General features: G+C 32.3%; 1 protein-coding gene across 1 annotated transcript; it reads right to left on the bottom strand.

Annotated features, from left to right (window-relative positions):
- Positions 1-8,751: 8,751 nt before the first annotated feature.
- Positions 8,752-10,572, bottom strand: LOC108344769 (transcription factor TCP14). Its single transcript, XM_052876999.1, has one exon. It carries the CDS (start codon positions 10,245-10,247, stop codon positions 9,078-9,080), a length of 1,170 nt encoding a protein of 389 aa, XP_052732959.1. The 5' UTR covers positions 10,248-10,572; the 3' UTR covers positions 8,752-9,077.
- Positions 10,573-24,169: the final 13,597 nt, after the last annotated feature.

Below are 24,169 nucleotides of genomic sequence, written 5' to 3' on the forward strand. Positions count from 1 at the left end.
GTTTAGGTCAACTCGACAAAATTATACGTTATGAATTCATTATAAAAAATGAGTCATTGGTTATTCTTAATCCAACGACTTATATTATATGTAAATCTTCTTACTTACAAATTTTATCATTTTTCTAGATAAATCATATCACATTCATTTTCTTTATTTATACTCATCTTTTTTACTCACATATCTCAATTTCATCAACACTAATTTTCTTTGTCTACATTCCTAAGCACCGGTCAAATAAAAATGCATTAGTGTGGATAAGACTAAAATACTTTAATTAAAATTAATTTAAAAGCTAACCGACTTTTTCAACAATACTTATAACTAATCTTCAAAAGTCAATGTTAATAAATTACAATTCATGAATTTAGAATTTCCCCACTGTATATAACCCAAGATCAATGATATTTTCTAATTAATGTCGATTTTTACTTATTAAAATTGATTTTTAGACGACACTAAATATGTATTTTTTTTATAATGGCATTTAAATGTGTTGTAAATTATGAAATTCCTTTTTAAGTGAACCGAAGGTAAGCAAAACTTGTATCCAAACGCAATAAACTATGTAAAATCATTTATGTTATAGTGTAACTTTGAAAGGTCAGCTCGTTGAAATCAGTATTGATGCACATATATGTTTTATAATTAGTTTATATCCATTTAATTTTCATTTTCTTTACCTTCTCTTGAATTCGGGCAATCTCTTTTCTCATGTGAGTAAATTTTATTTTAATAAAATAGAAATAAAATTTTATGTTAAATTTAGAAAGCTAAAAGTTGGGTGATACATAAATCACAGTACATTCTTTTATATCACAGTGTATACTTGTTTGCTCACTTCTAAAGTTTTTATGAATAATGGAAAGTATTTCCAAGAGAGGTGCTTGCGATTGCACATTGCCCTATGCCCTATGGTGTGATTCTGTGTTTGTCCGAAGCAACAACAATTTAGAACAAAATGATTCAAGTCCGAAAGAGTTCACATGTGAAAAAGATAATACTGTCTAGAGGGCTATCATTTTCATTGTTTTACTCGTATGTATCATTCATTGGGTGGTGTTGGAGCAGTTTACAGTGATGAGGAACAATTATTGGCACCATCAGAGCAGATAACAGGCCAAAACCAAATCATATTCAATGATACGGCTATGCAGCAGCAACAGGGAACATATCAGACGTTGACTTGTTTAATTTCCAGATTAATAACACCACTTGAGACAAAACAGGGTAAATGGGAATACACTTTAATGCTTATTACTTACTCGATTTCACATTTTCTTTCTTTCATTACACGGTTCAGTTATTGTGTGCAATGCAGTTAATAATTGAAAGAAAGTTACATATTTTTCTGTAGCACTGTGGTGTGAGTTAAACTATGTACTGCACCAGTTATGGAGACAAAACCAACCAAAATGTTGATTTGTTTGGGGAGCTTAGAATGCACATGCTGGTTGCAGAAGGTTACCAGCTAGGACAAACACTTAAGCTCATCTCCAACATGACATGTGAGAGATGTGGCAGTGTGCTGCATGTTTTGCATTATTGTACCTCTCTGACTACACCCCGTTGTCACATGTACCAATTAAGACCATGGAACAAGCTTCAATATGGAGAGGACTGTGATTATTACCACCTGCTCACTTGCTGCAGCTGCCTCCTTAATAGCTACGAAGAGTACACACACCCGAATAAATCTATCAGCTCTAGTCAATTTGTATATTTTTATGTATGCTGTTCAGTTAGTTACTTTACTGTCTTTATACCCTTCTCGTTATAAACAAAACAAGTTGGTAGTTACTTAACATAGTTTATCTTATCACCATTTAAGAAATTTTTTTAATCATATTTTAATTTAACATTCTAGTTTATAGATTAGTAAAAATATTTTTCTTGTCTAACGATTTATATTTTCTATAAAAAAATAACAATTTGAAAGTATGTTTGTAATGGAAATGGAAAAGATGGATATTGGTGAATTTTTTTTGTGTGTCCATACAAAGTGGAAGAACAGAGGAGAGTACTGTAAAACACAAGATATTGAGTGGATGTGGTGGGTCTGATCTCCAATTTCTGATGTGGTAAGCAGTAACTCCCAAGCTGTTGGCAAAATGCCAGTATGGAGGCACATGCTGCTGCATCAATATCAATCATTTGTCAATATTTCCTCATCAGAAACTATGCCAGGATTAAGAGATTTTCTGGGCCCAAACAGGGAATTAGGGAATTTTATGTCTCAGATTATTGCAATCTGCTGCTCCTTAGCAGCTAAATTTTCAGCTCCTTTATCACACGTTTTGCTGTGATTTGGAAAGATTTTCATATTTTTAAGGGGTTAATTAAATTTGCAGAAAGTTATTGAATAGAAGAAAATATATTAGCAGCAAGACTTAGGTGTAAAATTATGGGGTAGAAGGTATTTGGTAAGGGGACAAAAATGGCTGAGCTATTGTTCTACTCTTGATGAGTGATAATGGTGTATAGTGTTGAAGTTGTTTGTTATGCAGATATTAATGATAATAAATTAGCAATAAAAACACTTCTAATCAGACAAATCAATGGCAAAAGATGTCAAGCTTGAATTTAACTGACAGACAGGTACTGACGTCACCTAATCATGCAAAAAGGACTCCACCAATAATTTTAAATCCCTCTCATCATATTCATTTCTCCACCACTTTTTTTTTTTATCTTTCCCAACTGTTAAATTATTTTACATTTGATAATTTATTTATTTTTGAAAAATTACTACGAGATGCATTTCATTTTAAACAATATTATACTTTTATTTTAAAATAAAAAGAAAATTATGAGTGCAAAATAATTTGTTTTTTCACATTAACTCAAAAATATTTTTTTATTTAGTTACAACAACAATCATAACCACAATTTTAGTTACTATATGTATTTTTAGTAAAATATAGTTACTATATGTATTTTTAGTTTTATTTATATTTGTAAATATTATTAATGTTTTTTATTTTAAGCCTCTTAGATGAATTAATTATTAAAGTTATTTTTGCATTTGAGGTATTATCTAAGTTCAACAATTTTATTACAATTTTATCTTTAAAACAGATATATTAGTACGAGAGAGGAAAGTTAAGACAAGGTTTTGTATAAACAACATTTGATCTATATTTCTAAACCAAATAAGAAATTTATGTATATCAGAAATATCAATGTTTAAATTTCAAGTTTTCTAACATCATTCAAATTAATCATCGCATTTTTGAAAATCTCGACAATTATAAATGATTTTATTCTTAACAAGCGATCCGATAGACTATAAAAAAAATACTGAATATAAATGATTTCTCATCTCAAATGTTAAACAATACAAGCCTCTTAATATATCAAAAACATAGTATAAATTAAATACTTGTCCAAATAAAGGCAAGGAAGTCCAAACATATAACTTTGCCATCATATTATTCAATAATATATTAAATCATTTATTTTATTGTTTAAGATAAATATTTGTTTAGAAAAAAACTTGAACCCAAAAGAAAAATATATTATAAGTGTGCATAAAGTTCTCTAAAAAATAAAAAAAATAAATAAAAAATTTGTTGTGCCGACGTTACTTTATGTGGTGGTAAGCTAATGCATCACCTAAGCCATTTATTGTCGTATAATATGTCAAAGCGATGATGGGCCCTGCTGTAAGTAAATTTAAAGCTTCATTACTAACTCCAACTCAATTAATGTAAATCTTCTATCACTCTTCACACGTAACTACTTCTTTATATCTCTCCAATTTCATTGGATCATTCATTTTTTCTTTTTCAAATTTCCTTTTTTAACTATTTTTCTATTAATTTTAAAAAATTAAATATATTAAATTCATATACAATATTCATACACACCCACACCCACAAAACATCCAAGTCAATGTGCTTTAATTCTGATTCTACTTGTTGTCGTTATGGGACAATTTTTTTCTTCAATAACTTCTGTAAAATATATTGAGAAAAAAAAGTAAAGAGAAAATAAATAAATTGAGGTCATCAAAATCTAAATATACTTTTGATATAATAAGACTCTGAAACAAAAGGAAGAAAACATAAGACAAAAAAATCACTAACACACTCGTGAATATTTCTTATCAGAAAAAGAGTATAAAAAATTATTTATAAACATGTAAACTACACGAGTAGAATCAAATTAACTGACAAAACTTGAAACCAATGTGAAACATGAAATAGAATCTGAGAAGACAATTGAGCAAATTGCTCCCATATACAATATTCACATTTTTTTTAAATTTAAACTTTATTACAAAATATACATAATGTATATATAATATATATGTATAAGCCTGTCTTTCACATGTACCGTAGTTTTGTTAAAACAGTGTATTGTAATATCACACATTTCCATTTCAAATTAAATTCTAATTTTAATATTGTTAGAATTAGATATTTAAAATAGGTATAAAATGTTTTATTATTATGTAATTTTTCTAAAACCACCATGTTAAAAGAGTAATTTTATTCTCTTCTATTCAACATTAAAGAATACTTTCACATATATTTTTATTGTTGAAAATTTAAGTGTAAGTATAAATATAAATTAAAAACAAATGATATATGAAAAAACAAATCCACTTAATTATTCATCTATGATATCATAGGCTCACTAAAAAGATAAAAAAAACGAGAAAAAGATGACAAGGCACCAGTTTAATGACGTTGAGTCGTTTAAAAAAAATATGGCTCAATTGATTAAAAGCTAAATATAAAAAAAAAAATAACTGAATAAAAACGGATTCGAAATTTTAAAACAAAATTTTAAATTAATTTCTCCATTTTTAGATCTGTAATTTGCATAATAAAAAAATATTTTTAAGTTATTAAGAATGTTATAAGAAAAAGTGTGATGGTTTTGGATATATATATATATATATATATATATATATATATATATATATATATATATATATATATATATATATATATATATATATATATATATATATATATATATATATATGGGCGTTGTCTAGTTTGTTGCCCTATTTTGTACAAGTTTAAACTGGAAAAGAAGGGACCCATCTTAACAATTTGAAACTTAACAAGGGAATATTCAACTCTATGGCTGCACGCAATAACACTACTGTTTCAAAACAACATCTACATCTTCAGATTATTCTCGGTACACTAAACCAATTTCGATCACTTTCTGCAGTACGTTGCAGCAACCAAGCAAGAAACTATTTTCTCTTATATCTTCTCTGCGATCTCCTCCTAATTCTCATGATACCATATCTCATAGGAACTAAGTTATGTCTCGAACAACATAAAACGCAGATTCATGTTAAATAATGTTGTTTTTGTTATCCGAAAGGTGTATTATATGATGCATTAAGTGGCAATACGAGAAAGTAGACACGTACGTTAGCAACTTCAATTGTTGTTCCCTGATTCCCCTTTTACAGCTCTAGCTAGCATTAGGTGGGAGCCATCTTCAAGCACTGTCTTTATCTCTTTACTGTTCAACTGCCCATAATTGGAACATCACCAAGGTACCTTCTTCCCTTCACCATTTTCATCAATTAATAATCTTTTTTATTTCATATATATTTATCATATCTTCATATTATAATTACCTGCACATATACATACATATATACATTATTTTTCTGCTGCCTTTGATCTCTTATTATTCTGATGATCTTCATAAATAAAGCAAAACCAGAATCCTATGTCCTGGTGAATATCCTCAACCTGCTTTTCAGGGTTTCCTCTTTATCTTTCTAATTTTCCGTTGCAGCATATACTCATGCTGCCTGTTATTTAGTGAAAAGGGAAATTATTACATTCAAAACAATATTATTTTTCATCTCATCTTCACTCAATCATTATCCTTTTTGTTTAACTTATTTTATATATATATATATATATATATATATATATATATATTCATACTTTTAACTATTTAAAATTAGTTTATATATGGTTTTTAAAATAAGTATTATTATTAACAATAACTTATCTTATGACAATTTATAAATGACAAGATGATGTAATTTTACTTCTTCTTTTTTACATTTATAGTTTATTCTTTGTATATGTTTCTTTCTTCACTGGATAAAGAATTAAAAAAAACGTAATTTAGAAATATATTAATTCCTCCTCACTCTTTTTGTTGTGCCATCTCACTCCCGAAGTCACGGAAATCCCTTTACAAAATCGTTTACTGTAGCATATGATAAAGCATTTATATTTTTTATTTATTATAACTTTGACCTAGTACGAATATTAAAATTGTTTGTTATGTAATTCGTTTAATTTAAGTTTATACATAAAGTATATTATTAGGGATTAAATGTTAAATATATTGTCAGTGTAGGAAATTTAAATTAAAACAAAATTAAGTCGTTTATGATCGTTTCTTTAAATAAAAACTATTTTACAGATTAAAATAGTAATATTAACATAAATAAGCTAATTAAATAACATTTTTCGTTAGAAAATAATAATGAGTTGTACAGAATATGAATTGATAAAGATTGATAGTTAATTTCATTAATTTACTATAAAGAATAATGGTTCATTCACATTCATGCGTCTTAATAATAATTATTATCACATACCTACTTTCTCTCTTCTTCTTTTTTGTTAAGGAATGACTACTTTCTCTTATTTCAGTTCTCTTACTCCTTTTCATATTTTACCATCTCACATTTTTACTCTCTTTCTTTCTTCTTTTTCAATCTCTTTTTTCATTCATATATTATAAATTAAATAAATGAAGGATTATCCGTTGGAATATGTATGGGTATCTATGTCATTACTATATGAGAAATAACAATGAAAAGTATGACCATTCCCCATAGTTGTTGTTTTTTCCCATTTTCTCTTTGTATAGTCTTTTTTTTTCATCAGTGGTACCACTCTAAATTATACTCTTATTTAAATAAAATGAATGTAATATAAACTTTTATGGAATTATAATTCTATATCGTGTACTAGAATTTTAGTTTTAAAAGTGAATTTTTATTTTTACAAATTCACTTTAAAAATAATTGTAACTTTGGAATTAAATCTCTGAAAGTATTTCGCATGTGACTAGGACTTGTATGTGTAGATATTCTAAATAAGTTGTATCAATGTTGATAGAAAATATAAAAATTAATCGATACAAGTAATAGTTTAGATTTTTTTTATTAAATATTTAGATGAATAGGAGTGTGAATAACATAGGTGAACCCTTGATACGAAGAAGATGTTGATGAAATGTCCTCGTTGAATATTAGAAATGAGAATGCAAGTTTTACTTTCAAAAGCAATTAAACTTGCACTCAACATATTTTTTTTTCTTTCTTTATCTCGATCTCTCTCTTTTTTCTTTCTCTTTTTTATTCATATATATATATATATATATATATATATATATATATAAATTAAATAAATCGATTAAAGAATGAAAGAGTATCAATTAGATATACGCATGAGTATCTGTATCATTATTATAACAAGAAAGAGTACGACCATACAACTAGATTCCGCATGTAGTTTTTTTTTTTATGTACTTTCTCTTTGTATCTTTTTTTTTTTTCATCAAGACCCAATTGTTTTTTATAATTTTCACTCTAAACTACTTTTAATTAAATAAAAATGAATATGATGATATCAATCTCTATGAAATTATAACTCTACATAGTATATTAAACTTTCTTCTAGAGTTTTAATTTTAGAAGTGAATGTAACCCTTCTTTACAAATGTACTTTAAAATGATTTAGCAACTTTAGAATTAAATCTCCAAAAATAATTCGGATGTCACTTCTAAAGTAAACAGAAATAATTTTAAAGTTAGATTAAATCAAAAGATGAGCCATTTGAAAAAGAAAACGATTTGGTGGACACAGACCCAATCATTCAATGCGGCGATCGAAAGAGTGGCCCGCCAAATGGACGGTCCTGGTTGATGGACTGGTGGGCCATGTCACAGAGGATCATTAATTAACACTCTGATGCCAGCAACTGCTCCATGAAAAGTGAAGAAAAAAAAAAACAACTTAAAGAAAGAAATACAAAAATGAGTTTGTTTTAAATTTATACTCTCAATTGCCTTTTTCTTTTAAATGCTAAGTTCCTGTGATTATTTCTACACTTCAATTTACTTTATAATTAAGTTCTATTTTAATTCTATGTAATAATTGAGTCACATTATACTATTTTTAACATGAGAAGACATTTCTTTAGTTTTATGTTTTACACATAACTCTATGGGTGTAATTGTATAGTATAAATTGAATAATTAGCTTATTATAGTAATTTTTGCATAAGATTAACATTGTTCCTGAAAGAAATTGAGGAATGAAGGAGGTGTTAGTGAGTGAAATTTGTACATAAGCTGGAACCCACCATGGAGGCAACACCTGGAACCGATAAGGTGTTGCAGACCCCACCATTCTACTACCGCCATCTCTGAAAATTCTTAATCATCCATTCTCTAAATCTCCATTCATGGCGAAGATTTAGAATGCAAAAGCATTCTCACACTTGTTTCCTTTTATCCCTCTTGCTTTTTTTCCTTTGGTAAACTGTTTCATCCCTTTTACTAGAGAGGAGGAAAACGCAACATGTGAAAAACACAAATGTTGTTAATTGAAGTTGCCATGTTATGATGGAGAAGTGAGTTGTTTTCTTTCTCTTCTAAGAATAAAAAGCATAAAATTACAAATCAAAAGGCTTTCGGGAGAAAAAGGGAGAGAGGAAAAGAAAAGCCAATTGCACAAACAATGATGATAAGATATCGTGTAGTGAAATAAAGCCAAATAATATCCAACTGTTAAATAGTGTCATCTCTCTCTCTCAAACCCTAAAAAACCCATTTCTCTTCTCTTCTCTTCTCTTCTCTTCTCTTCTCTTCCATCTCTTCCAACATATTAACCACACCAAAGAAATAGAAAAAATAATAATAATGATAATGATTATCCTTTCAAAATAAACAAAACTCAATTTCGTAGGGAAATAATAACCAAACCTCACGTCACCTTGTGTTAAAACACCAAACCAGTACACATGTAGGAATCCAAGAACACGTTGGTGGATTTCATCCTCTTGTGTTAGTTATCATCATGCCGATCCTCGCTTCCACCGTGATGTGACTGTGACTCACTTGCCTGAGATTCCGAAACGCCGATCACTGTCCGGTAAGGGTTAAGCCCCGAAAGCATGCTCAAATGCCCTTCGTTGATGTTCCCACCAATCCCAGAAGACCCTAATTGTTGACCTGGTAAAAGTGCCATTGGCGTGGGAAAGTTCATGAAATGCAACCCACTTGACATGTTTCCTCTATACAAGGCACTGTTACTCACACCGGGGAACGTCCAAAGAGGAGCTTCACCACTCACACCTTGGCTATTGGAATTCGCCAACATCCATATATTCGCCGGAATTTGAGCATGACTCGCCGGAATTGTCCCCGAGGAGCTTGATTGCATCAAATAGCTTCCGACTTGGTGTTGCATGGACGAGGATAGGTCTTGCTCCAAGGGTCGTCTTTTCCTTCCCAAACCCTCTTCGTTGTTCTCCGAGGACAGGTCCAGGGACGACGAGTCGCGCAATTCGTGCTTGGGTTGGAAAATGGAAGTGGAGATGGGGTTGTTGGATTGAAAATTGAGGAGCGTCGTGGAAGTATTGGTGTTTTCAAGGAATAGGCTTCTCCTGGGTTGGAGAGAAAAGTTTGAATTGAAGTAGTTGGATCGCAGCTGGGAGGGGACGGACATGGAGGAGCCCGAGCTCCGGTGAGATATGTTAAGGGATGTGAAGTTAGCGGGGATGGTGCCGGTGCCAGTGGCGGCGATGACGGCAGGCTCGGCCTGCTGGAGGAGCCACTCTATGGTCTCGCCATCGGACTTGTGTCCGAGCTCCCGCGTGAGCTGGAAAACTCTGGCGGCGCAGAGAGCAGGCATTCGAATTCGACGACCGCGGCCGTCGACTTTGGTGTGGCGGTCTTTGGTGGAGGTTCTTTTGGGTGGTGGCTTTTTGGGGGAGGCTTCGGAGGGTGTGGGGAGGAGGGTGGTGGTGGTGGTGTTGTTGGATCGGGTGGAGTTGGAGGTGGAGGGTTCGGCCGAGATGGCTAGGGAAGGGTATGGGGAGGAAGTGGAGCAGGAAGAGGGGTCTTGGTCTTCTTTCTTCTCGAGGAGTTGGAATGGGAAGTTTTGTCGGTGTTGATGTTGTTGGTGGTGGTGATGGTGGTGGTGGTGGTGGTGGAAATCATCACCTCCCTCCATGATCGCATGGGAAGGTTATTGTATATGGTAGTCGTGTTTTATGGGACAGTGTGGGATCGGTGAGTTTGTGGTTTAATGTTGTCTAGGTTTCTTCGTTTTCTTTTTTGGAGCAAGGGAAGGAATTTGCTTTGGTGTGATTTCAGAGAGAGAGAGAGAGAGAAGAAAAGAGAGTGGGAGAGGGCTTTAAGCAACAAAGATAATGAGTGGGAATTATATGGGTGAGCTTTAAAAAGCATGATTTTTCTGAGAAAAGAAAATTGCTTTGGGTTTTGAATTGTATAAGCGTATAAAATAAATGAAATGAAAATGTTTTTGTTAGGATTTTGAAATGGTGTGAATGGTGAACGTGGAAAAATGTTTTTGGTTTTGAATTTTGTGATTGAAGAGAGGGAGGTGCCCTTTTTATTGTGGTTGGACAGAGTCTTTGGTTCAGAGTCCACGTGAGGTGCTCTTTTTTATCATTCAATCCATAAAGACAATGGAGGGCGTGGTGGGTCCCAATCCCAAGTCAAAAAATTGAAAGACCTGGAAAGGAAAGATTATCCTGTGGGTCCCTTCTCATTCAAGTAATCATTTCGTTTTGCCTTTGGCCTTTGCCTTTTGTTCTGCACCTTTGTTGGGGAACTTTGGGATTCCTCAATGAGCCTTTGCCCCTAAAAACAAGGGCTCTCTCATTTCTCAATTCAATTTCCTCATTCATCTCCAACTCTCACTCTTAAACCTCTCTTCTCTTCTCTGTTACTTTCCCACCTAGGCCATTCATTCATTTGCTTTTTAGACCAACCCATTTCATTCCATCTATATCTTTACATATACCCCTTTTCTCTATTTTTTAACTTTTTAACTTCTCACCAAGCCTTCAAAAATACCATAATAATTATTAATACACTCTGTCACTTCCACAATATATCTCCACATAATCAACTTTGTGGGCTCGATTGTTACGTGCGAGTTTTTTTGAGAGATTTGTTGCTAAACCTTTTTTTTACGCCCGATCTCTTTGTACTTTTTATTAAATATTAAATTTCTTGATCATGATGGGAGAAAAGGAGAGCTCAGAGGCTCTTTTTCTGTGACATAAAATGGATGTAAGAAAAATGATATAGGACAATCGAGCTTTCTTGCAAAAATTATAATAAATATATGCGCTAGTTGTTAGTCTTTATTTACTGTTTTACCCTCGACTGAAAATCTTGAGGCAGGCTTACCTGTAAAATTAATGATTTCAAACACCAATGTATCTAATTGATATTGTCCGCTACGTATTTACTGCAAGTATCGTCATTATATTTGGAGCATCTATCCACTGCTTCGCATCATTAAATAATACAAGAAAGCACCTCTTTCAAGCAAGTTATAGGATCTATCAACACAAGAAAGATTTGATAAGAAAAATTCCATGGATAGTTTAAGGAAGCTTGTGACATTGATAAGTAACAAGAATAATTTTCTGAAAGAAATTACAAAGTAGATTAAGGTAAGAAATAAGACTGGGCACTTGAAGAAGCTATTCAAAATAATAACCAATGAATAAGAGTTTCATACTCTCATTGTGGTCTTGAATGGAAATGTTTCATTCTCTCATTTCTTTTTCATTTTGACTTCCATATTACGAATGTATTCTAGATTTTTCTTTAGTTTCTTATTCTTTCATTTTTACTTTTTGTTTCAAGTTTAATCAATCTTTTCATAATATAGCTTGGATTATTCATCTCGTTCCTCTTCTTTACATTTGGAAACTTATAATTCCATCGTTATATGTGCTCTCAGTATTGATCTTGATGTTCTTGGCATTCTTTTTTATAAAAACAAACAAAAAATAACAATCTAAAATAAAATTAGTAAAACAATTAAATATCACTGTATTCTATGGCCCGGACGGTGTAAAGTATTGACGTCTGGCCTTAGTTGATAAACAAATTTTCCTGCAAAGATTATAAGGTAAATAGTAATTAGAGGTATTGGGCTGAGATTGGGCTATGATTAAGGTTTCACTAATCTCAAGCCCATAACGAAATCTATAAATATAGATCGAATGTAAGAGATAGGTGATCGCATTTGCTGTGCATTTATTACCATTGCACTAAACTTCTGTACGGACAATTAATTTGACTTAAGCATTAGATTATCTTTGGCAGGTATACCTCCGGACGGTGAAGAGAAGAGAAGGACTGGAAGAGCAAATACCGGACGACATCCCAGGAAAAATTGTGCATGTATTAGTGACTCGACCTCACACTCAAAACAATCACTATTTAAGTGTATACCCCTAATGAAGGTAGAAAATCTTTTCCTCAAATCACTCAATATTTGAAATAGCTAAAGTAAAATTTTTAAAAAATTGTATTGAATCTAAGCATCAAATGAAAGAGGACAAATTCAATACACCCTTAAGAAGATACTTAAGACGATGAAAGATACAAACTCAAGAATAAAAACTTAAGAATTTTGAAAGACACAATAAATCACAAAAAAGTGGTTAAACCAGAAGAGTATATATATATATATATATATATATATATATATATATATATATATATATATATATATATATATATATATATATATATGTGTGTGTGTGTGTGTGTGTGAAAAGACAAAATATTTACTTTATTTAGAAGGTAATAATATGAATAAAAAATGTATTAGGCTTGATATTGCAAACTATTCAATCAAGATAATTAATATCTGAATTCAAAATCACTTTTAAGTTTCAAGGAAGAAGTTTAAGACATCAGAATGTTATAATTAATTTGTCAACTCAAAATGAATTAACAAACAATATTGTACATAAGTTCGGGACACTTATTTAAATCTTATGGATTAAACAAATGTTCAATGATAAACATCTTTGAGTTTCAAGTTTGTACTCTAAAATTCATAAAAAATATATAAACAATTCAAGTTTCTTCAAGCTAATTCATGTTAGAAACTCATAATAAGAAGATAAAACAATAATTTATAGGATTATTTAACTCTTAAAGTTTGTTTATGAGATAATAAGACGAACATGAAACAAAAGGAAAAAGAAAAAGAAAAAATGTGAGAAGCAAGATCAATAGTAATAATAAAAGTAAAAGGAATGAAAAGCAAAAAAAGGAGAGATGATACCATGCCATTCGGAAAAGCTCCAAATAAACTCCAACATAACTTATATGAGAGAGTGACAACTTGATCCAAGGACCTAATATAAGACTCAAGTGAGAAAATAACTCACTCCTTTCAAAGAGATCTAAATGTTTTAGAAATCACTCTCTCATTCAAATATATCAAGAGATTTTTTTTTTTTTTACAATGAGAAGGGTTGACTATTTATAGCTTAAGATCACTTCCTCAATGACATTCTTATGTACCTAACATGAAATACAAATGTAGAATATAAAGGTTTTATTTGTGGATGAAATATAAACTATACATTTTAATTTTAAAATTCTCACGCTTGAGTTACACTTTCCATCCTTCATTCATACATGTCATGCCTAGCTTATTCTTTACTCTATTTTTTTAGCTTTGACTTTCATGCTTGATAAAAAATTGAGGGGGATACATTTGATTGTTAATGACTTCAATTTGCTACTTGTTTCTTAATCCTTTAATGTCCACACCTCCTAGTTTTTTGGCTTTAATTGTCCATATTAAAAAAATTACTATTTACACCTATTTTACAAGTAAAAAAAAGTTAAAATTAAATCTCTAAGTTTTTAAAATTTACAACTAAATAAACTCTATTCTACAAGAATTTATTTAAGATCTTCCTTATCAATGCATCATCAACTAAAAATCCTTGGAAGAATCTCAATTAAACTGAAAATTTCGCCAACAACATGAAGAAGTTTTCAAGAAGTTGTGGAGTTGCAAAATTTCACCAAAAGTGTTGTACTTCAATTTGAGGCTTTTAAGGAATATACTCTGAACCAAGAATAATTTAAGAAAAAAGTAATGTGCTTGCTGTTCTTTGTTATAGCCGGGTGGGTTCAAGTAAGGTTTTACATTACAAAATTGTGTTAAACTTCATTCAACATAACTTTGGGTGGAAGATTAAGAAAATCTTAATTGGAAAATTAATGATTTACTGTAATTTGGATTTGGGATGAGAAAAACACTTCCAAGATAAAGCTTTTGATGCTGGAAAAGTTGGCCACGATGTTATGTTTCGTTGTTGGAAATGAGACAACACATTGAATCCCAACAATTTCTTTTCTTTTGTTTGTAGTGGTGTTTATTATTACGATTAACATTTTAATGTAAAATATAAAATCCAACTCAGAATGATTATAGTGCAAAATATATTATAAATATCACCATGCTTAAGATAGATATTGACACACATGAAGAACTCGTATAGCAACTCATCAACTTATTCTTCTCCTTAATTAGGACCACACGTAGTGATATCGTTTTCTTTGCATTTATGAACAGCCTTTCTTAGTTACTTGCTATATTGACCAGAAAACCAGCTGCAGAAAAATATTAAAGTGACACTTTGAGTTTGTGACATGCATAATGTATCCAAAATTTTCCTTTTTCCCTATTAGTTAAAGTAACAAATGTTACACTTTTTGGTGGTTACTATGCTTTTACACTTGGATTCCTTCACATCCTAATTTTTACTTTACAAGAAAAGAAAAATAAACATATTTAATATCTTAAAAACATAATTAAATTAAATCAACTTAAAATTTTAAATTAGTTTTTTATATTTATCTTATATTTGAAAGGAGAGTACGTATACCAGAAAGGTGTGTGGAAAAACATTTTTATGGAAAAGTCTATGATGAGAGATGGAATTTTAGAAAAATGGAAGAAATGCAATCACGAAAAACGACAAATAACAGAAATTAGGTCAATTTTGGATTGCATGTAATGAATGATTAATTTATTGTGAGATAAGTGGAAAAGTAAAGAAGCATGATAATTCAATGCTAAATCCAATTAACAGGGATGTATAATCTACTTTTTACTTTAATTTGTCATTATGTAATCACTTTGTTTGACCCAATGAAATTAACGATTAAAAAATTGAAAGACTTAAAGCATCCCATTACTGTAAGTGTGAGTTGATCGTAATACCAAAACGATTGACTTAATATAATAGAAATTATGAGTTTTAGTTTTGTTTTGTTTTTATTTGAGCAATAAATTTGAAATTTGAAATTAGTGTCCAAAATACGAAGTGCCCACGTGAGATTCCTCAGCTTTTTACCCCACAAACGTAAAAGTTGTTGTCGCCAAATTACATGCCAAGAATTGCATACACACAACTTCACAAAAAACTAAACGCTCTGATAACGACTCAAATTCACAACTAAATTTCGATTGTCAAAATCAAATTTAATTTCAAACAACCAAAAAAAAACATCCATGTTACAATTAAAACATGTCCATTTTAAAATCTTATTTCAACTACAAATAAAATTAATTTATACTATATGGAACATTTCTTCTTTTATATATTTTTTATGAAGATGAATTCGATTTAAATTTATGTTTTAACATGTCATCTTATAAAGATTTGATAAGTCTATCATATTATTTGACTTTTCATAGATCTTAAAAAGATTTGATAAGTACATGTTATTTGACTTTTCATAGATATCTAATTTTATGTAGGAAATATACATGTTTCAATTGAAGGAGTAATGGATAATTTTTACAAATCAATGAGATAAATTTAAGTTGAGTTGGTAATAATGTAGAATTTTAATTTCTAAATAATAATATAGAAGAATCAATCTAAAACTCAGTTACCATAATCATTATGTTGGTTTTATTATTCAGAGAATAATTTTATCTAACTTGTTTATAAAGTATAATTAAAAGCATGGTGAGATTTGTTTAATTATCTTGGTATGACCTTCATCATTAGAAGGAAGCATTAAATTTTAGGCAAGGCATTAGTATTTGTAAAGAACAGATGGTAATTTTTGGTCATAATTATATATATATATATATATATATATATATATATATATATATATATATATGTGTGTGTGTGTGTGTGTGTGTGTGTGTGAAGAAGGGTATAGATGGAGATTGAGTGAAGTGAAGAGTGTTTAATATTATGGATAAGGCGTGAAAGAGTGGAGTGAAAATGTAGCATTTTTTTGTGTCGTGTCCAGAAGGGCATCATGGACCATGTTCATATTAGCCATGCATTGCTGCCTTTTATGCGACCACATGCCTTCATCTTATGTATGTCATACTGAAGAAGACAGCCTACCCTCTATCAATATAATATATAAAAAAATCTTATAAAAAATAATTACAGTATAGTTTATTAAGAAAAACCAGATGAAAGAATCTAAAACAATATGGTCTTATTAATATGAATAAGTATTAACACATGTTCTAAAACGGTTTCTTTTAATTAAGTGTATAAAATTCATATAATTTATAAAATATTTGTTTTCTCCCAAAATCAAACAAAACAAGAAAATACGAGACAATAAGGAAAATATTTTTGAAATTTTTATTTAGACCTGATAATGTTTGAGCTTACCTTTACGATAAAATGAGATATTACGTAGTTTTTTTTTTAACTATTTGAGAAATATAATTTTTTGTTTAGATGAAACTTCCTAGGACTATTCGCTTCTACTTATTCTCATTAAACATTACAAATAATGTATCATGTAATTTTAAAAAAACTATTTGTTGGTTGAGAATTTTTGTTTTGAAATTTTAATATTTTTTGTTTATCAAGTGAATCTGATATTCAACTTAATAAAAAAAATTAATTATCAAGCAAATTTAAAATTTGATCTGAATAATTTTTAAGATTATAAAAAAGAATTAATTGTTTGAGACTTAAACTGACATTTAATTTTTTATTAGAAATAAAATTTTAATTATCAAACAAATTCAAAAAATAGCATAATGATCAATAACTTACATAATAATCAATAACTTTTAAAAATATATAAAAAAATTTAATTATCAGATAAGTTCAAAAGTAATATGATAATCAAATTTTTTAAATTTTAAATGAATGAAAACTTTAATTATTATTAAGTCCTAGATTTAAGGATAACTAATAATTTAAAAAAAAAAATTGTAATTTGCAGTTTTGTATTAAAGTGAGAATATGAGTGTATGTCTGAAAATATGGGTGCCAAATATTATTTTAAAAAGGTGAGAGTATGCGAATTAAAACAAGGGTTAAAACAAAAGAAATCCAGTCTAAAATATAAAGAAAAATAGGAGTACAACAATGCAAATACATATCAAGACCGATAACCTTATGGTACATTAATTAAGTGTGAGATGCGGATAGCAATCTAACCAAAATAAAGCAAGAGTGAAAATAGTAGAAAAAAAACGGTCTAAGAAAGAAAGCTGGGTCGGGCTGGGCCTATACCCAGTTTCTGAATTATTATATTATTTTTATTCCTTATTACTTTTATTTTACTCTTTAATTCTAAAACATTTTTTTTAAGACAAAGAATCCAGAATCTTCACAACTTTGCGCACAACACCATCTCCGTGCAACCATGGTCAACCCCGTTGGATTCACCTATCACCATACTCGCCGGTGGCATCATCGACTGTGATCATCACTGTAACATTATTGGAAGTCTCACATCAATTAGAGATAAAACAATTTATAATATACAAGTGAGGTACAAACCTCATCTTACAAGCCGGTTTTGCGGACTTATAATATGGTATCATAACCATGGTTAGAGCCTATCCTAACGAGTTCTAAGTGGATATTTCTGTTTCCATCCGGGCCGTTGGCACAAGCTAGTTTTGTGGGATTGAGTTAAACTTAAAAAATCACTTTCTAATAAACATAGTTGCTGCAATCCTCGTTTTCCATCACTCAACCAAACTCGCTGGCGACTACCCCCTCCTATTCACTGGAGTTAGGGTTGGGTGCTTCGTCGCAAGTTTGGAGAGTGAAGAATAACCCAGCCCATCGCAGTCGCTGCAATTCCCGCTCTCGTCGCCTCGGCGCTTGGCGATGTCACCAGAAACGTCGGCGTCTTCCTCTTCTCCAACATATGAGCTCTCGTCTCTTCCATAGTTATCCCACTAGAAGCTACTGTATGACATTGTTGCCGCTATCGTTAGGGTTCCGATTCGGAATAAATGTCGCCGTCGTGCGAAGGCAAATCACGCTTTTTGATAACATATATACCATTCGGTTATACTGTTCTGCTGATCGCTCTTGTATTGATTCAATGCATCGTTTGGTATCACTGACCTGAACCGCTCGGTTGTGTTGATTCATTACACCGTTCGGTCTCACTAACTTGCACTGCTTGGTTTACAGTTAGGCTTGTAGTTTCTGTTATTATGTTTAGTTTCTATTATTTTGTTTTAGTTTCCTTTCCTATATATTTCTTTTCCTGTATCTCTTTCCAGAATTAATAAACTTTATATCTTTCTCAGCCTACTTTTCTCTGGCTTCTCTCTTCTCTTTTCTCACCCTTATCAGCTTTCTTTTCCACTATTGCATAGTAAATCTATGATGGTATCAGAAGAAATTCCCGTTGCTTTCTGATTCTTGCATTCCTGTTCTTGTTTCTTTTTCTTCCTTCAATGACAACCACTGAAACATATCCCCCAATCCAAGATCCTATCCATTCATATCTTTACCTTCACCCCAATGAAAACCCCCGCCATATACCTTGTATCACCCGTTCTCAACACCACAAACTATCATTCATGGAGCATATCCTTCATTACGGCTCTTTCTGCTAAGAACAAGGTGGAGTTTGTTCTTGGATCAGCTATTCAACCTGCCAAGACTCATGCTTCCTTTCCTGTTTGGTTCCACTGCAATAGTATGGTTGTTTCATGGCTCCTGCATTCTGTCTCTCCTTCCATCCGTGAAAGCCTCATATGGATGGATCGCGCTATTGATATATGGAATGACTTGAAGAACCGCTTTGCCCAAGGTGATCTTGCCAGAATTTCCACATTACAAATGGAAGCAACCACCTTGTCCCAAGGCGAACTCTCCGTCACCGAATTCTTCACCAAACTCAGAGTTATTTGGGATGAACTTGACAGTTTCCGCCCAAACCTTGTCTGCATTTGTCAGCACAAATGTTCTTGTACCGTTTCTTCGATTCTTTCTCAACGGAAACATGAAGATCGTGCCATGCAACTTCTACGAGGTTTGAATGATCACTATACCAATATACAATCTCATATTCTTCTTCTTGATCCTCTTCCTCCCATTTCCAAAATTTTTTCACTTGTTATTCAACAAGAACGTCAGTTAATAATCGACCATGTTACTGCTCCTGCGAAAACCACTTCATTTTCTAATTTATCCTCCCTACCGAACAGTTCTACTCCTGTTACTTGCACCTATTGCAACCGGGTCGGCCACCAAGAAAGTTCCTACTTCAAGAAACATGGTTATCCTCCTGGTCACAAGCCTTTCAACAACAAGCTCGGCCAGATTCACAATGTTGTTTCATCCACTCATGGTGATAGTCAACCGAACGGCTTGGATCAAGAACGACCTTCTGCTGAGACCATTCAACTCACACCCCAACAATATCAGGTTCTTGCAAAATTGTTCAAACGATCTGAGCCTAACGGTCCTAATGTGCACATCAATCAAGTCGGAACACTCTCTATAAACACTTCTCCAAGTAATATTGTTTCAGCTCTTCAAGTGCATTCTGCTAATACATGGCTTCTTGATTCTGGTGCCACCGACCATGTTTGCATTTCTTTAAAATTCTTTTCTTTCTATCAAAAGATTAGTCCTATTCCCATAACTTTACCTAATGGCAAAATTATACATGCTTATATAAAAAATGATACTCAGATTCTTTGTGATGCGTGTCATCGAGCTAAACAAAAGAAACTCCCTTACATTGCTAGTACATCTCATTCATTGTGTTCTTTTGATTTATTGCACATTGATATATAGGGTCCTTGTACTGCTTCTATGAATGGTTTTAAATACGTGTTAACCATAATTGATGATTTTTCTCGCTACACCTGGATTATTCCTATGTTAGATAAATCTTTTTTTTAAAAATCACATTCTTACTTTTCTTTGCAATATAGAAACTCAATTCAATAAAAAGGTAAAAACTATACGAACTGACAATGGCGTTGAGTTCACTATGCATGATCTTTTCTCCAACAAGGGCATTAATCATCAAACTACTTTGTTGAAACTCCTGAACAGAATGTGTTGTCGAACGTAAACACCAACACATCTTAAATATCACTCAAGCCTTACTTTTTCACTCACATCTCCCAACTGTTTTCTGGTGTTATGCAGCCCAACATGCTGTTTTTTTATCAATCAGATGCCCACACCTGTCTTACAGAATGATACACCACACGAACGTCTTCATGGATCTCCTTGTGACCTCTCAATGTTGCGTATCTTTGGTTGTCTCTGTTATGCCAACATCATTACTGCTCACAGAAAGAAGTTTGATGATCATGTTATCCCTGACATTTTCTTAGGTTTTAAACAGAACACGAAAGGTTATCTCTTTTTAAATCTAAAAAACCATAAGGTTGATATATCCCGTAATGTTATTTTCCATGAAAATATTTTCCCATATAAAAATACTCATAAAACCGACAACTCTTTATCTCTACCTTTGCCCACTAATTACACCAATAACTATGATGATCTTTTACCGATCAGTTATACTGCTACTGACACTTTATATAATCCAACTATTCCTTGCACTAATGACATTCCTCATAACACATCAACAGATATCACTCAAATTGATGATATTGGTAATGATACTTCTGCTAGTATAAGACGGTCTTCTAGACCACGTAAGATTCCTGCTTATTTAAAGGATTTTAAAACTAACAGCATTGCTTGATATCCTATCAAGAATTATCTTAATTATGATCGTCTTTCTACTCATTTTTAGCATACTATTTTATCTATTTTATCTAATATTGAACCAACGTCTTATGTTGCTGCTTCAAAACAACCCCAATGGGTTACTGCTATGTGTGTTGAGCTTGATGCTCTACAGGCTAACAATACTTGGGTCCTAACCACTTTACCACCTAATAAAACTGCTATTGGTTTTCGATGGGTTTATAAAATCAAATACAACTCTGATGGCTCAGTCGACCGGTATAAAGCACATCTGGTCGCCAAAGGATATAACCAGATTGAAGGGTTAGATTACTTCGATACTTTTGCACCGTTCGCCAAACTCACTACCGTTCGGCTTCTTCTTGCCATTGTTGCTTCCAAGAGTTGGTCACTCAAACAATTGGATGTTAACAATGTTTTCCTACATGGTGATCTTCATGAAGATGTCTATATGAAAGTTCCTCCTTGCCTTACCACTTCAACTACGAATCAGGTTTGCAAACTACAAAGGTCTTTATATGGTCTTAAACAAGTTGCCGACAATGGTATGCTAAGCTACATCATTTCTTACTCTCAAATAATTATACTTGTTCCACTTTTGACAATTCTCTTTTTCTGCAACATGATGATGATTACATTACAGAACTTCTCATTTATGTTGATGATATCATCATAACCGGCAACAATAATGGAGAAATACAACGTATTACCGACCTCCTTCATTCTACCTTTCGCATAAAGAATCTTGGTGATTTAACTTAATTTCTCGGTCTTGAGGTTGCACGCAACTCCAAAGGAATCCATCTTAGCCAACGAAAGTATGTTCTGGATCTCCTTACTGAAACTGGCTTGCTTGACTGCTCCCATGTCCTTACTCCCATGGTTCACAAACAACCATCTATACCTACTGATCGGTCACTGGATGATGTTGTCGATGCTTCCTATCGTCGACTCATTGGAAAACTCATCTACCTTACCACCACCCGTCCGGATATGACTTTTGATGTCAATCACCTTAGTCAGTTCATGTATGCTCCAACATCTGCTCATCAACAAGCTACTACTCGTATTTTACGATATCTCAAACGTACATCTGGTGTTGGCATTTTTCTCCCACACAATTCTACCGTTCAGCTAAAAGCTTTCTGTGACTTTGATTAGCCCACCTGTCCCGATACTCGCCGATCAGTCACTGGATTCGTTGTCTACCTCGGAAGTTCACTCATTTCATGGCGCTCCAAGAAACAACCGACCGTTTCTCGTAGCTCTTCTGAGGCTGAATATCGCTAGCCAGCATAGTGTGTGAACTCCAGTGGCTCACTTACTTGCTTCATGATCTACACGTTCCTTACATTTCTCCTGCTCTTGTTTACTCTGACAATCAATCTGCAATACAAATCGCCTCTAATCAAGTTTTTCATGAACGCACAAAGCATATTGATATTGACTACCACCTTGTTCATGAAAAGGTTGTTGCTGGATTGATCAAATGACTTCTTATCTCCACAACCATGCATATAGCTGACATATTAACTAAACCTTTACCCCCTCCTGCTTTTCAACTTTTGCGTTCGAAGCTGGGTCTTCAAAATATTTACGCCCAACTTGAGGGGGCTGATAACAGATATACCGTTCGGTTATACTGTTGTGCCGATCACTCTTGTATTGTGTCGATCGCTCTTGTATTGATTCAATGCATTGTTCGGTATCTCTAACCTGAACCGCTCGGTTGTATTGATTCATTACATCATTCGGTTATATTGTTGTATTGATCACTCTTGTATTGTGTCGATCGCTCTTGTATTGATTCATTACACTGTTCGGTATCACTGACCTGAATCGCTTAGTTGTGTTGATTCATTACACTGTTCGATCTCACTAACATACTGCTTGGTTTACAATTAGACTTGTAGTTTCTATTATTCTGTTTAGTTTCTGTTATTCTGTTTTAGTTTCCTTTCCCATATATTTCTTTTTCTGTATCTCTTTGCCTACATATCTTCTCTCTTCTCAGCCTACTTTTCTCTTGCTTCTCTCTTCTCTCTTCTTCCCTTTATCAGCTTTCTTTTCCACTATTGCATATTAAATATATGACTTTTCTCCCCTCTCTTCACTTCTTCTCTAGTAAGATCCAAATCAGAAACCACCACCCACCTAAAACACCACTGCTACATAGAGGCCCCCGCAGCTACGACATCAAGATCATTGTCGGTCCTCCCGAGTCGCGACGTCACTCGTTCGTCACCTCGCACAATCGACCAGAAGTACCGTCAGTTCTCATCAAATATTCTCTGGCATCAATACACGAAGAAAATGACGTCGCCGGTAATCGAGATTACCAGCAACCGCTTCGCACATGATTTCTATTCTAGCCATTACCGATTCATCATCAAATTCTTTGTTCAGTTCCTCTTTATTTTTTATATTTTATTGTTTGTTGAATTGAGTTGTGATGATCCTAGAAATGGAATCATACATTAATTCTGATTAATCGTATAGAGAATGAAACTATTTCAGTATTTCAGTTACTGGATCTCTCTCTGTGTTCTCTAATTTAATTTATCCTATGAAAATAAATTTGCTTTATAGAACATAAGAACAAGGAAGAAGAAGAAATCGAAGAGGTAAACTCAAGAATTATAGTGTCATTCCCGATGCAATTCACATAGCATATCGTGAAAACAAATCAAACAGATGATAGAATTCAACAATTGAATCGACAATCGATGTAATCTAAGAATAGAAAATATCTCTAATGCGTGACACTTCTTCACTCACTTGCTTCTCCTCTTCACTTGCTCCTCTTCTCTTATTCACTTGCTCCTCTTCTTTGTTTCCTTCACCTGATTTTTCAAAACTCCAAAACCCCTAAATTATTTAACACTGAGGCTTATATAATCTTAAGAACGTCCATTCCCGCCCTCTCCCGTTTCACTTTAACGAAATTTTAAAAAGAAAGTTGATGCACTAAATGAATGAGAAATGTGACTGCCACTTGTCAATGTGTGATTGGAGCTAATTTTGGAGAGCGTAGGAAATGTGAGTGAAATGGCGCCATGTGGGGGTGAATTTTAGGAATGGAGTATGGCATACA

This window comes from Vigna angularis, chromosome 4, assembly GCF_016808095.1.
Source record: "Vigna angularis cultivar LongXiaoDou No.4 chromosome 4, ASM1680809v1, whole genome shotgun sequence".
In the NCBI taxonomy this organism is placed as follows: domain Eukaryota; kingdom Viridiplantae; phylum Streptophyta; class Magnoliopsida; order Fabales; family Fabaceae; genus Vigna; species Vigna angularis.

Coding starts and splice junctions, on each gene's coding strand:
- LOC108344769 (XM_052876999.1), bottom strand. CDS start 10,247: ATGGAGGGAGGTGATGATTTCCACCACCACCACCACCACCATCACCAC.